Below are 15288 nucleotides of genomic sequence, written 5' to 3'. Positions count from 1 at the left end.
TTTTCTACAGGAAGAGCTATACTTGAAGCGTGTGGCTGAACTGGATGACATTACCAACGAGAGAGACAACTTCAGACAAGCTTTTGAAGATCTTAGGAAACAGAGGCTAAATGAATTTATGGCTGGATTTAATGTGATAACAAATAAGCTGAAGGAAAACTACCAGATGCTCACTTTGGGAGGGGATGCGGAATTAGAACTTGTGGACAGTCTGGATCCCTTCTCTGAGGGAATCATGTTTAGGTTTGTCAAAATACTTTGTATTATTGCTGTCATTCTTAATTTGTTGTTTTTCCTTTTTTCAACCTGCTTTTTCAGTAAGTTTTAACCGATCATCAGCTAACCAAGCCAGGCCTCCCTTTTGGCAAATACTGGCAAGACACTGGGAGAAGCCACAGCTTTTTAGCATTGGGCACGGAAGAGATTCATTTCTCCTGGAGAACTAAGTCACTAACAGCAGTTAGAAAGCTTTGACTTTGCCAAAGTACTTTCTCAGGGTTTCTTAATTCCCAAGTCGTTCCATTCTGCTAGGGAATCGTGTCAATCATATTGGTAATTGGAGACTGTTCTGTCATAAATGGTCCTAAGAGTATATTCATTACTTAAGAGTAGAGTAGTACTTTTGAAAGGTAATTAAATAGTGGTTCTTAAGTGTTACTGTTCCTACAGAGAATAGCTGAGTGTTACAGTAGTTTGAGTTCAGGCAAACGTCAGCTGACCACGTAGATGTGCCTGCGCCCCAGGAGTTACTCCTCGGTGAATAGAAATAATCCAGTTCGCTACCTCTCCGCTGCGGAAGACTAAGAGTATCAAGCAGCTCATCCATGGGTTTAGTGGAGCTTCTTTGTGCCTGTGTCTTCCAAGAATTCCCTCCTGTCTTGTGACTTGCTTTTCACCACGTGTTTATTTTTATCGTGAACAGAAATAACTTCCAAACTCTAATTTCTTTCAGCGTTCGGCCTCCGAAGAAAAGTTGGAAGAAGATATTTAACTTATCAGGAGGAGAGAAAACTCTTAGTTCGCTGGCTCTAGTTTTTGCTCTTCATCATTACAAGCCAACACCACTTTATTTTATGGATGAGATAGATGCAGCCCTTGACTTCAAAAATGTTTCTATTGTGGCACATTACATATATGTAAGTATGTCATGGTAACTACTATAATATAATCTTTCTAAGATATTTTCTGCTCTGCCAGAAAAGCCAAAGTGGTAACACAATTATGGCCAGATTTAAAAATCTGGAATGCTAATTTACCAATAATTAAGTGGAAACTATGTACTAAGCAGATTTCCAGGAAGGTGCTTAGAATGTTGCTTTCTGCATATTTTTTGTAAGCTGCTAAGTTTGATGCTTTCCTGAAGTGAGGCAACTAGTAGAGGATTTACAAGGTTTTTTTCCTCTCCAAATCCCGATTATATAGTTCCAAAAGCTGTCTAAAGAGTGCTAGAGTTTGCCAAAGGCGCCTCATTTCCCTGTATCCTTGCTGCTACTGCTTCCTCTTTAAAACAGAGATACTTTCCCTAAACTGACCAGCAATAGGCAGCTGAGATACAGTAACCTACTTAGCTCTTAGTAAGGTGTTCATGCATCCCAGCTCATGATTTCATTCTCTAACCTTGCAGCCAAGGTTCCTTGGCTTTATACTTCCACTTCATTACAGTGAGCTGTTTCTCACAGGCTTCTTTGATCTGTGTCTTTAGTAGGGTTGGGTTTTGGGTTTTTTTTTTGGCTTTCATGCCTTTAAAAATTCTGTCATCACCATATTTAAGTCAAGCAAACATTTACATTGCTGCAGGTCTGATTGCTAATTTAAACTTAGAATTTTCAGAATTATCCAATGTATAATCAACAGTTTTGGGAACACCCTAGAAGTGCCAAAGATTATGATTAGCTCCTTAAAATTATGGAAACACTTTAAAGATAGGTGCCTGCAACTAGTTTTCAACTTTGCTTCCACACTGCATGTATTTTTCACAAAGGAGGGGCCATTACTCAGGTGTGATTTGGGTAGAGCAAAGAGTTTAATTATTTCAACTGCAGCGTTGGCTAACAACTGTTACTTAAATTTGAAACTTAGCATATAGTTTAGCTCTTACATGCAAATTATAGCTGTAGCTCATATTTTGTATACAGCTTCTGAATTAGTACTATCCTAGGAGAAGAGGTTATAATTGATATTTGAGCCAATTTTGTTACATGCAGCCTGAAGTTTCTTAACCTCATAAAACTATCTGTAAAGGTAAAAGGAGCGTACACATTGTGTGCTGCATGTTCCCTCAAAGTGATCAGAGCTGCTTCGTTACCATAGAGGTAGGTGGCCAGCCCTCTGTCTGCCACAGGCTGGATTTCACCTAACCTTGCTGTCCTATTCCAGCAGCACTCCGCCCTTCCTGGGTTTCTCCCTTGTGGTGTTGCCGTGCTGTGCCTCAGGGTCACAGAACTAGTGTTCATCAAGGCTTGTCCTCGTTAGCAAAGGGCTTTCCCCTGTTGTCAGGGCATGGGAATAGGTTTGGTTTCATTCTTAGAGCAGCCCTTGCTACAACAATTCAGGTAACTTAGAATTACCAACCTTCATTAAGTCTCATGGAATTCACGTTAAAACTGATGAATTGCAACTCCAGGAAGAAATTATGTATGTTTAATCAAGTTCACGTGAACACATCATGTAAAAGGAGGAAACTCAGGCGTAAGTAAATTGCAGTGCTCTGTGCCAAGCTGGGAGTGTGTTGTGCATGTACCGATTGTGGACAGCAGGAACTCTGAGGCCTCGTCACCTGCAGATTTGTTGAATGACATACTTGTCATGACGTAGTCCTTAGTTCCTAAAACCTGAACACAGCGCTCATACAAGAACCCAGCTCTTTGAAATACTGTGGGCTAATACAAGTTAACTTCTCTTTCAGGAGCAAACAAAAAACGCACAATTTATCATCATTTCCCTGCGAAACAACATGTTCGAGATTGCAGACAGATTAATTGGAATTTATAAGACTCACAATACCACGAAAAGTGTGGCAACAAACCCCAAAATTATTGCATCCAAAGGACTGGCTGAACTTGGCGCTCTTGAGCGTAGTATAGCTCAAAAATAGAAGGGAGTAAACTTCCATTCGCATTGCTGCTGTTCACTTTAATATACTTTTGTATTGGAGACTTTTCTTTTGTGTTTATCTGAGCTTGTTAATAAAACCATCAATAAATTCCATTTTTTTTTTAAATTATACAGTCTATATAGATCTTAATTATATGAACTGAATAAAAGGCTATTTCTCAAATGCTGTATCTAGCTGCATTTTAATATTCCATGGGTAGGCTTTAGGTCAATGTTTGGGTTCTGCCTTTGGTTTTACATGCCTGGGTTTTACTGTATGCATTACAGTAAGCAAATTGCTTTTTAAATGTCACTAGCGTGTCCTGTAACATTTTATTATGAGTTCCAGTAAATCCATATACAAAATAATTTACATGTGTATTACAAGGATGTGGTATGTAATGCTGCACAGTCTGGGAATCAGACCGTTGTAGTTGGGTTGGTTGTTTAGGAAGCTGCTCTTCAGTTGTTTTCCTTTCCCCTCCTGTAGGGATGACACCTCCCTCTCTCCCAGGGTTTATTAACATGGTAATTAGTAATTACCATCTGCTCCCTTCTACTGTCATTTCACAAAGGGAAAAGGGAAGGTTAGGTAAATTTGTACCCTGCTTCTCTTGCTCACCTGCCTGGTACAGATGATTCTCCATTTCCATCAGCATCTTGTCAACCTTTCAGGGTACAGGTGGTGCTTTAAATCTGTGTTGTTTTTCTTTTTTTTCTTTTTTTTTTTTTTTTTTTTTACTTCAAGAACTGAAATTGTGTGTTTTACCCCTGGCCAGTACCTGGCACACTTGCACTAGTGCTGATCCCTGAGCTAGAAGTGCCTCTGGCTGTTGGTGGTATGCTTCCTGAAAAACAAAAAACCCAAACAGTCGTTGTCAAGGCTGGGGATAGAAAAGCTGCCTAAGACCAGCCCTAGACTGCCAGCTCATTCTGCTCTGTGTTGTTCATCCTTGTTTGTATTTCCCTCTCTTGCTACTTTCATACCAAGTGCTCTTTACAAACCCAGAGTTTAATCCTGCTTTTGTTGCCATAGTCCTGAGTCCAGCTATAACCAGAGCATGGTGGACCCAAACCAGGCAAAAGCCTCACCCTGTCTGAACCTGTACAATCATCAACAGGGAGCTGGTCTGGGAAGCTGAAGGGGGGGGGTGCTGCAGTAAATAATTGCTATAAAGTGTGGAAATAAACCTGAAAGCTTATGTTAAACATGAAGATTGTATCAAATATTGACAAGTGAAAATTAATGTACATGGAATAGAGTGATAGGTGTGTGCACTACCTCCCTTCTTGTCAGGAACATTGGGGCAGTTTTCAGAAAACTACAACTCTGCAACAGTCACAAGCACGGCATTAGATGAGGAAAAACCAAAATGGAAAATGCTTCTCTGCCCCAGCAATGAGCACTGTGCAGCTTTGGTTTTTCCATTTTAAGATGAAGCTAAAAAATCTTGCAGTACGGCTCCAGGATAAATGCATAGACAAGATCAGCCAGGAACAAAAAGGTGCAGCACAGGAAGCCCTTTTAAAGAGCAGCAGATGAATAATGAAAAGAAAGCTGCAGGACAGGTGAGCACAGTAACTTCTGAGCTCGCACTAAGACTGGGTCTTAGAAGCTTTGCAGGAGGAGCTGCAGGGCAGCACAATCCCTTGGGTAAGGAGCTGGGGAAGGTAAATGGGAGAACAGTATGTTGCTTTCATCTGAAGGAGCGCTATTCTGATGATGCTGTTGGAGGCCACCTCCGTATCTCCGTGCCCTGCGCTGTTCTCAGGGGGCTGCTTGGACACCTGACAATAAAAAATGGTGGCAATCTAAGGTATAGCCTGGCAACAAGGCTCTTCCCCCACTAGATCTCAAAACTTTTTCAGCCAGACTTCCCCTCTAAAACAAACAAACAAAAATTTAAAAAAAAAAAAAAAGTAGGAATTGTACTTGTAGAACAAGCTTTCAAGAGAATAATCCAAAAGATGGGAAAAACCCCACCCTAGATTTGCCAGGGTACAAAACCCTGACACGTTCAAACCCCTCTCACACCTCAGCTAAAATGCAGTAAAAAAGATTTTATTTTCTTGAAAAAGTCTCCATCTCTGTTCCATGAAACTCAGCACGTGGCACAGAGCTGACAGCAAAGAGCAGGCCTGAAGCAGCTCATCTCAGCTGTACGACCCCACAGCAGGGGGATGAGGGGAAAATGAGAAGCTGCTTACAGCACTTTACCAACATGCTTCTAGCCAGGAAAAAAAAAAAAAAAAAAAAAAAAAAATCAGTAAAACAGGCCTGTGGTGGGCAATGCGAAAGACTGAAATCCACGTGGACCCACCCTGTGACATGCCATTGCAGAGAATTTTCCTGAAGCTCAAACTGCAAAAAAACCTCAGGGTACGTGGAAGAAAATGAAGCAGTGCTGAACAGCCACGTTCCTGCTTTGGGGAGACTTGCTGCACTTACTCCTCACCAGCTCAGCCCCGTGCGTCAGCGCTGTGTAGGATCACAGGGAAGGTTCTGTGCAGTAAGGAAATCAAGGTGTTAGCCAATCCTGCTGGAAGAATATATTTTATTTGTATGCAGCTTTATTAAAATATATAGTGTGTTATAAGTACAAGTATTAAATGTTTCAATCAGTGGTAAAGGCATTTTACAAATCCCTGTAGTGAAAAATAAAATTGCATTATAAACTCTCTGTCAGTTTTTAAAAGTCAAGAAAATAAAAGGTAGGAAGTCAAAACAGAAGCCTCACATGGTTGCGGACAGACACTTAGCACCAGGTGTTGAGAGACTTAAATGCCAAGTGACAGCCTTCAAGCAGGGCTTAAGACAAATTCCCAGTTTTATCGGGAAATTAATACAACAGCATTTATCCAGTCCCAGGATACACCTAAACACCATTTCAAAACCTGACCAGTGGTATTGGTGAGATTTGCCTTTGTAACTCTAAAGGATCACAGAAAAAGTGCGTGCAGATTGTAGAAACCGCTCTACCTCAGGCAAACCTGAACAGTCAAACCCACTGAGCTGCACGGGAGCTGTTTGACAAGACTCAGTGTTTTATCAATACAGCAGTATTAGGATAGTGATACTGTTATTAGGACGTGAGGATTGACCTTGCTCTCGGCTCTCACTGAAGTCTGGCAGCAACTGGTATTTTGCAGGACTCCAGCAGTGGCTGCTGGTAGCAATGGGCAAGTTTTGGTTTGCACAAGGGTTTAAAATCTAGCTAGCCTCAGAATTCAATCTCTATTTAAACAACTTCTATTATTTAAAAATATACAACAGCCAAGGAATGCTACCATGCTAGAATATACTATCATTTTTATCAAGTCAAGTACAATTAGATATGGCAAATACTCATTTTTGGATTTTAGTGAATTGTAAGCTCATCTGTGTTCTGCTGTTGTAATTGCAACACTTCACGGCTGTCCCAGAACTTATGGTTATCAGCCTGCTAATAACCGAAAGCCAAAAATTACTTTCACTGGGCATATTGCTCCCGAGCCTAGCCTGGACTGGAGCATCTCATGAGAAGTAGCGAACAGTGTTAGTGATCATTTGGTTGCAGAATAAAATGCTATCATGTTTCCTCTAGGAAGGCCAAGGTAAAGATCTCTGTTACTTGTGCTGAAAAGTTTACTGTAACTTTACATTCACTGTCATGTTGTTTTAATGACAACATTTGAAATCCTTAAACCACTGACTTCAGTGGGAGCTTTGCTACTTACTACAGCATGTATCTACTTTTATTACATATTAAATGATTTAGCAAAAAGTCAGGCTCATTTTAGTAAGCAGTGAGAGCTCCCTGCCAGACTAAACAAACACCCGATTTGTGACAGCTGGCACTAAAAAACTGGATACAGTCTTTCACCAGAGGTCGTACAGATACCGAGATACTGCTCTGGAAAGTGGAGAGAAGCATTTGAAAGACACAAAGTTAAAAAAAAAAAAACATTAAATCACGTCATCCACTAGCAACCAGGAACAAACAAAATGAAACCCAGGGCCAGGAATATATGCTTTAAAGCCCAGAGGTGTATCAGTTAAAATACATTCAGAGAGAGGTCCATAAAACACAAAATAGGAGCTAGTGACTGACCCGTCCAGGACCGGCCAGTTTGCAGCCTGAGGTGATTTTTTTAACTTTTAATATTGTAGTTCTTTTATTTAAAAAAAAAAAATTTAAAATTTTAAAAAAAGATAGTAGATGTTTGAAGAGTTTTTACAAACAAGACTCCAGATTACACTTTTGTAAGCTGATTATAGCTGTCTTACGCAGACATTGTTTCTGACTAGCTTCCAGTTTCAACAAACGCCCACCGTAGTACTGTGTGAGCAGAAGAGGAAGCCTTTTTTGTTGCAAACCTTCTTAGTTAACTAGGAGTTAGCTAAGAGGAAATCTATAACGTACAGAAAAAGGAAGGATATGGAAATAGAAAGGAATCCAGCTTTTAAGTAGAAATTAAAAAAAAGAAACCACCTGTGTGGATTCCTACACTAACTTTTCATCTAATCATTGAAATAGTCAAAGAGAAACAATTCTCCCTAAAAACTCCATCAATAAACTAAATTTATGGCACAGCACATCCACCATATTCTGCAAATGGGTGCAGAAATCTTGATAAGTAAGCAGCAAGAATTCTGCGATATAAGTGGGAGTAGTTTCGGTTACAAATGTATATACCGGTTTGTGAAATGAACACACAGTTACCGCTATTATTATAAAAAGAAGCAGGACTGCTAAAGGATTTACAGCCTGGAGGAGTTCTTTAGATTCTCTTCCTTCCTTTCCACTGCCTTTGCTGCGTAACTTCCTTTTCGGAATCAGTTTTATTTTTGGAGTGAGGACCTTGTTGATCTGACCGATTTCAGTTTTAGACCACACATCTTTCAGCAGGTGCCCAATCCTTGGATAAATCTCCACAGGTTTAACATCCGGTAGTTGCTTCTGTTTCAAAGCTTTTATACGTTGATGCATATCATCCACCTTCTCAAGAAAAATAAGCGGGGACTCTTCTTTTTGAATAGATGTATTCAGTGACATTAATTCCAGCTGTTCTTCCCTTATTTTTTTCAACTTCTCAATGAGAGGCTCATACTCTTCCAAAATGTGTGTGTTAATTTCATCCAGTGCAGTCAGCAGAGCTTGTTTTTTGTGCTCCAAGACATCAGTAAGTTTCTTAAAATACTGTATGACTACTTTTTTATCATCCTGAACAATGCTTTCACACTGGGACTTCTGTTCTTTCAGCTTTTCAATAAGCAAACATACATCAGTCCAGTATTTATCAGTTAGCTGCTCCAGGAGTTTTCCAGAAGTCTCCTTTTCTTTGATGTAGGCACTTTGAAGGTCATCTATTGGATGACCATTGTGTTTTCCTATTGTAAGGCAATGGCCACACACCAACTTTCTGTCCAAAAGGCAGTAAACGTTCAGTGGTTGCCTGTAATGTTCACTGCAGGTTGCAACATCAGAGTGATCTCCCTGTTGGTATTTTTCAATAATAGCTTTCAACGCAAAGTTGATAGGCAACGATTCGGTACCAGCAGCAGGAATTTCAACAATAGTCCTACAGTTAGGACACTTCAGAGGAACTCTCAGGGGTCTCCAAATGGAAAAGTTGCTTGACAGCTGAATAACACCTTCTAGGCAATTCCTACAAAACGTATGGGAACAGGGCAGAACGCGTGGATCTTCAAATATGCTATAGCAAATGGAACAGGTTAACTCTTCCTCAAAGTGATGCATGTCCTACAAAAGAAAAACAAAAAGAAAAAAGTTTAATCTCTTTTTGCAATGAACTCATTTAAAAATGTTTTATTAACCTAAACACCTACACGTGACATTTAACGACCAGTAACACTGGCAATTTATTGTAAAGGGGAAAAAAGCCAAAGAAAGAATGAAAGTGACCAATGGTTCAAAGATTTCATTAAATTACGATCTAAGTGACTAGACAGTGTTCACTCATCCAATTTCTGCCTTAAAAAGCTAGGAAAAGCAGCAATCTGCTACTATATATTTTTTACAGTGGGAAAGTAGGAGAGAGTGATAAAAGTTAAACTAAAGCTTCTAAATAATCTAAGAATTATGAAAATTTTCTCCCACTATGAGTAACATTTCCAAGAATAGAACAGTAAGTACAGAAACTTTTTTTTCTCTAACTTTTCTCAAATGTTACTTTTGTAATATAAATAATCATTACAGTATTAAGCAGTCAAATTTACTAAAAGCTATCTCTAGCTTTTACTTGGCACAAATGAGAGTCTAACTCAATGGCTTTTAAATACAATAACACTAACAGCAATTAGACTTATGGTATTATTCCTGGGTTACTTTAAGCACAAAACTAAAAAAACTAACTTTCGCTTTCCATTTTTTGTAATGTTGCCTTGTTTTTCTTTGCCAGCTTAGTGAAATCACACTGTAAAGTCACAAATAACAATAACTCTAATGTCAGTTTCATAATAAATCATAATTCTTTATTTGTTTCTGTTAAAAAAAATGGGGAAATTAGTATGAACTTTCCCTATCTTTGTGTCACATTTTCCAATCCCCCAGTTCTAAGTCAACTCTATAGAATTTGCTACAACCGCAAAAAGAAATTGTCCAGGCATTTGGTATCAAAGACTCTCAATTTAGACTCTAACTCTAGATCAGAAAACCGTACCGTGCAGCTGGGCTGACGCAGCTGCTCAAAGTGCTCCTGAACCTTTGTCGGACTCAGTCAGGAAGATAACTAGCTATGAGGGGTGCTTAAGGCGGCTATTTTATTCAGATGTGCCCTCCTAATCTTTTTAATGCAGTAATATATTTTTGCATCCATCTATCAGCATTTCTGACACCAAGATTAACAAAGTCTGATTGGTTTTAAGTGAATCTACTTAAAAGGAATTGAATGGTATATTATACTCTCCTTTTGAAAATAAAACCTTAAATTGCATTCGGAATCATGAAAACCACTAATGATTAAATTTGTCACTAACTAATATACAATTTACAATAAATAAATTAAGCAGTATTGTTCCTGCAAAAGGCACAGAGCTAAACTGATGGAAGTCAGACACTAAATACCCAGACACTGGTTCTTTGAGAGTTAAATCAGCCCTGAACAGAGAAACCTATTCTGGTTGTACAGAAGTAAATGTGGCTTATCTCACTTTATTGAGATAGGCTGGTACATCCCAAAGTGAAAGTGTTCAACTCTGCTAGCTTGATCAGACTCTCTTGCCTTGTAAAAACCAGACTGAATAATAATAAATTAACAAATCATCATCATATAATGGCCATTGTCACCCAAAACATTCAGTTCAATTGAAGGAGGTACTTGTATGGTGTTGAGTATGTCAACTTTATATCGAAACCACGCTTTTGATTAATTCAGCTTTAAAAAAATTAATTAAAAAAATTTATCCAACACACTTCGGGTCATTTTTTCAGCTAATTAATACAAAATACTGGTTCACTTATTTGAACTCCACTTTTTTTTTTAAAGAGAGCTTGACAACAGAAGAAAATCTACTAAAACGAAATGCAATTCTTAGGAACTACCCTCTAAATAAGAACAATAAAGTGTGTTAGCATTTAAAACTAACTAGTGTACTCTCCTAAAGAGAATTAATATCAAGTACTACAAACATTTCACAAGACATTCACAACACTTTGACGCTAAATCTATTTCTGTACTGCACTGCTCTTTCTAAAGACCACGAGGTATTTCTCTTTTTACTAGGGAGCCACAGACCTTTATTTTCCAGCTTTTCCAATCAGCCACTGTGGTGACACTAGGTTCTTTAGGTCTATATCTTAATAATTTCACATTTTTAAGTGATGTTCCAGACATTGAAACTGAAGAAATGTGTCAATAATGAAAGGAAGCTGAATAACAAATCTACTCCACTGTCTAGATAAATTATTTTTTATAATTAAATTAATTCTCATAGGAAATACATTTAAAAGTTTTACTTTTTTTTATATATGTATGAAGTTCTTAGGAATCTTGGGAATGTAATTTCCACTTTTTAAAAAAAATCAGTTAAGTTTTTGTTCATGATTAGAAAAGGAAGAAGCCGTACTAGGTACCCTCATTTATTACTTTCTTTTATATATATAGAATGACTATAGTTTAAAAAAAACCTCTATGTTTAAAATCTCTATTTTTTTTTAAATCTAGAGCTGAAGTTCTCTTCAAAGGAACTGTTACAGCAGGGAAATTTTCTGTATAAAGGATACATATCTAGCTTACTTGAGCCATGTAGAGGGCAAGATAAAATTAATCTTCATAAAAATGTTTTAACTGCAGTTTTGCTTACCACTAAAAACAAAGGAACAACTGCACAGAATTTTTCACGGCACTATTAGGAATCACCTCAAACTCCGCAGAAGTATCCCCCCCCCAACCAGGCATGCCTCCCCCTAGTAAAGCGGGGCGCCTCGCCGCAAGCCTGCGCAGGTTAGAGCAGGGACGAGCCAGCCAGCCTGGAGGCCTGCGCTCCCTCCAGGGCCGTTTCATAACCCTCCCAAGCAGAAGGACTGAAATTCCCATTTCCACAGAAACACACCACTCGGTTTCCCAGGCAACTGAGAAATTTAAAGACTGACAGCGGTTGCCGGCTAGCGAGCAGCTCTGGAAAGCCAGGCTGGCTGTGCTCAGCCAGGAGCTTTTGCTTTCAGCTCCAGGCAGGGGCCAAGGTTGCATGTGGCATCCCACTCCCAGTCACCTCCAGGAAAAACTGCGCTTCATTTTTTATTTATTATTCATCAATTTCAAAACAGCATTTGGAATACTAGTGTTGATGTCTGCTACAGGCACCCTGTTGGGTTTTTTAATTTGTTCTAGGCAATCACTCCACAGTTGCACCAGGGAAGCAAAAGGTAGAAATCCCGAAATTCAGTTTCATCCTGCACTGGCAGCAGCAGAGGAAATAGTCTATGCACGAACAACAGTGGCAATAAATCAGTAGATGGTTATCAGAAACAGAGAGACTGGGAACACCAATGAAAAAAGACAGAAAAGACCCAACATCACAGAGTTAAGCAAAGAGAAAGAAAAAAAGTTTTCCAGGAAAAAAAAAAAAAAAGTAGCACGAAGCTCATAAATAGTTTCCTGCACAGAGCAGATACTTCTCCTTAAATGCTCCCAACAACTGTGGTAGCAAATACACATGCGTATACGTGTATTTATCATGAGAGTCACTCAGTATAAGCAAATTACAAACTAGAAGGTATTTTAAAAATTCAAAAGGGTAATTGTGCCAGTAACACGGTGAATTTCAGAAATCTTCCAGCAACAGAAGGCCTAAGTGGCTATGATTTTATCCTCTTCTAATTTGCAATACCATAGACAAGGTGAAAACACATAATACAGCATACCTGTATTACTGTTTATCTGCCAAAGCTTTCAGTTAAGCAGACCAAAGTAGTCATTCCTTGCTAACACTGTGTTCCTCGCCTTGCGACCAGGACACAAGCTGATACACCCCATTCTACTCTGGAGGGTTTTAAAAGGTGAGGTTAGCATTGGGTAACGGTTGTGACAGCCTAAATGAAGGGTTACAGGGGCACTCAAGGCAGACCCTCCCTAGGAGTCAGTGCTGCCGGGCTCCCCGCTCCCCCTTCGTGCCACTGTAAGGAAAGAAAACGACATCTGCTTTCTCCTGAAGGACACCGTAACACTTGACTTTCAAAACTGTACCGCGCTTAACTAAATCCACATCAGAAATGCTGTCTCCCCATCCCACAGCGGTCCTTGAAGTCCTCTGTAGCACTAATGTAGAAGCTCAAGTATGTGTTTTGCAAAAAGAGATTAAACAATGTTATGGGCAGTGTTTTCCATCTGTAAGTCACCTTCACAGTAAAGGGTGACAGAACTTTCTAGGAATGAAGCCTGCTACGCAGCTGCCGGGTTTGGTTGTATTAACAGGCCAGAAATCAGAAACGACGGCTAGACCTTAAACCTTTCTATTCCAGCTGCACTGCTTTACACCGTGCCACAATTATCCCATGTCCAAATCACAGCAACTCTCAACCAGGGATGTTCTGCCCCTAGTCCCTTTTCCTACCACAGCTACTACACCACTATCACAGATTTTTACACATTTTTTTATGACCTGAAAGGAGATGAACACAGCTGAGAAGTCTGCCCAGTTTCCCTGTCAAACTGCCCTGACAGTTCCCTCCTGTATATCCCTCCACCAGCTCCTGGTCTGCTACCACCACAAGCTTACACGAGTTACCACATTCAAAACCAACAACTATACTGCTCTGTTCTTTCCATACTTGTATTCCATCACCGAGACTCGCTCTCCATCCCTTGTTTCTCGAACTCTGTCAAAGCTTCTAGCCTTGAGCATTTATCAGTCTCTTAGCATTAGGCAGTGGAGCTCGAAGGAAGGTAACACCTTTACCGGTCACCTGCAGAGCCCCTGCCTGCTGCACACCCTCTGCCACCTCCCACAATTCGGCTGCTAGCAAAGGTGGAACCGCGCCTGCATTAACCAGAAAAAGGGATCGACGCTAACACCAAAACCTCGCTAAGGTTACAAAGACGGAAACACACTCGAAGACTATGACAGAAGCGGTCAGGTATGTGTCACCTGGGCACCGCCCGAGAACAGAGATGGCTCCCGGTGGCAGCGCGGTCCCCCCGCCGGCGGGACAGGCTGCCGGCAGCCCGGGACCTGGAGAAGGCTGACTAGAAGGAGGGGAAAGCGGTCATTCCGGCCACGGCTCCGCTTGCAGGGCGGTTTCACCTCAGAAGGCCGCGCACCGGACAGGCCGTGCGAGCTCCGACGCCAGGTCAAGCCCTCACAAAACACCGTAAAGCCGGAGCCCGCTGCTGCCCCGCTCCCACAGCCGCGCTGCCCGCGAGGCGTCCGCCCCGTAACCTACCTGGACGTTCCGTCCGCCGCCCACCTCGGCTGCACACCGCTCCCGGGCACGGGCAGACAGCCGCTACCTTGCCCTCCTGACGGGGAGCCGGCGGGCTCCACACGACGAGGCCGCCGCCACCTTCAAACCGCCGGGCCCGCGCCCCGCCGCTCTCCACAGCGCCGCCGGGCCGCGCATGCGCGAGGGGACCAACGGCCGCGCCGTTCGAAAGTAAACGGGCGGCGGGGCGGGGCGCCGCGTTCAAACCGGCGGGCGACCGTTAACGGCCGCCCCGGGAGGCGGCTCTGCCCCCGGAGAGCGCTGCCCGCGCCTCCGTGAGGGCACCCACGCGTAAACGGCGCAATTAAACCAAAGGGTGCTGAGGGTATCGCACGGACGGACCGAGCCGTGAGCCCCGCACCGCCTCCCTCACCTGCCAGCTCTCTGCAGCCATGAGGCATCCAGCCGGAGCTCAAAGAAAGGAGGGGTGGCGGGTCATTTTCGAAGACAGACACGTAGCACAAACCAGGAAAATTGCTAACCGGGAATGATACACTTGATGCCATGATGAGTAATGAAATGCAAGTGGGAACACCGTGGTACAGAGCTGGGGTGTCTGCTCTGTTGTGCAATTACTGTAATCATCAGCTAACCAAACCCATTCTTCTTCACAGTTTGGGGAGAAATTTACCCTGAAGCTGGAAACCGAGAGACAAAAACTTCTGACATCTGCTCCTCGGCCAACTACTAATCAGAGAAAAAAAAAAATGTAAGTGGTAACGTTCTGTTTCAATTTAAGCATGTTTACCTTCTTTGGCTACTGAAGACAGTTAAGGTATTTTAAGTGAAGCAAAACTGCTATTGCCTTACATTAAAATTCGGCAATTAGAATGAAGAATACAGAGCTTATCTTCTCATTACTGAGCAAAACCCGAGGTTGCAGTAGAAAGTGAATGGATTAGGACTATGGTTTCTGACATCTGTGACACTGCTCAATTGCAAGATTTTATCAAAGGTCCCAAGGCGGTGTAGACCTTTCTCATACTCCAGATTATTCTATATTTACAGTTCATCAAACTACACTAAACTAAAACTGTAAAGTTATTTTCAGAGGTTACGAATTTGAAAGAAATGAAATTCATTTAATGTTGTAATGTAAATCATAATACATCATCATTCAAAAGTTACCTAAACATCTGTCTTAAAATTGGTATGTAGAGGACCTTATACAAATACCTGGAAGACATCTGGAATTATGTTTTACATAATAAATGAACTCATGCTCTAACAAATTAACCATCACAGTTTAGCTGATGGGCACAGATTTTACAAT

The 15288-nt window shown here is 41.1% G+C and overlaps 2 protein-coding genes across 11 annotated transcripts in view; one reads left to right on the top strand and one right to left on the bottom strand.

Moving 5' to 3' along the window:
- SMC4 (structural maintenance of chromosomes 4) overlaps positions 1-3215 on the top strand; it is a 39764-nt gene extending 36549 nt beyond the window's left edge. For all 5 annotated transcript variants that reach the window (XM_075761637.1, XM_075761633.1, XM_075761634.1 and 2 more), the window contains 3 exons: positions 11-243; positions 953-1136; positions 2906-3215. In XM_075761637.1, coding sequence (XP_075617752.1) covers positions 11-243; positions 953-1136; positions 2906-3094 — 606 coding nt within the window. In that variant the 3' untranslated portion in view covers positions 3095-3215. The remainder of the gene's footprint in view (positions 1-10; positions 244-952; positions 1137-2905) is intronic.
- A 110-nt stretch (positions 3216-3325) lies between these two features.
- TRIM59 (tripartite motif containing 59) lies at positions 3326-14677 on the bottom strand. 6 transcript variants are annotated; one of them, XM_075761653.1, is made up of 4 exons: positions 14389-14677; positions 7839-8837; positions 5415-5596; positions 3326-3941 (listed from the first exon to the last, which is right to left on the bottom strand). In XM_075761653.1, the coding sequence occupies exons 1-3, from the start codon at positions 14407-14409 to the stop codon at positions 5567-5569; spliced, it is 1050 nt and encodes a 349-aa protein (XP_075617768.1). In that variant the 5' UTR covers positions 14410-14677; the 3' UTR covers positions 3326-3941; positions 5415-5566. The 6 variants fall into 6 exon arrangements, with proteins under 6 accessions (XP_075617768.1, XP_075617767.1, XP_075617766.1 ...); XM_075761652.1 differs by having other exon boundaries at positions 3816-3941; positions 7797-8837; XM_075761651.1 differs by lacking the exons at positions 3326-3941; positions 5415-5596 and adding an exon at positions 12459-12576 and having other exon boundaries at positions 7180-8837.
- Positions 14678-15288: the final 611 nt, after the last annotated feature.

The sequence above is a fragment of the Balearica regulorum genome, chromosome 9, assembly GCF_011004875.1.
Source record: "Balearica regulorum gibbericeps isolate bBalReg1 chromosome 9, bBalReg1.pri, whole genome shotgun sequence".
NCBI classification, from domain to species: domain Eukaryota; kingdom Metazoa; phylum Chordata; class Aves; order Gruiformes; family Gruidae; genus Balearica; species Balearica regulorum.
The sequence above is the reverse complement of the archived record's forward strand: the minus strand, read 5'-3'. Positions and strand labels throughout refer to the sequence as shown.

Excerpts from the sequence above, each read along its gene's own strand:
- TRIM59 (XM_075761648.1), bottom strand. The coding sequence starts at position 14,409 with ATGGCTGCAGAGAGCTGGCAG. Across the intron at positions 8,838-14,388 it reads TGGCTGCAGAGAGCTGGCAG|GACATGCATCACTTTGAGGA; the intron begins GTGAGGGAGGCG and ends TTTCTTTTGTAG.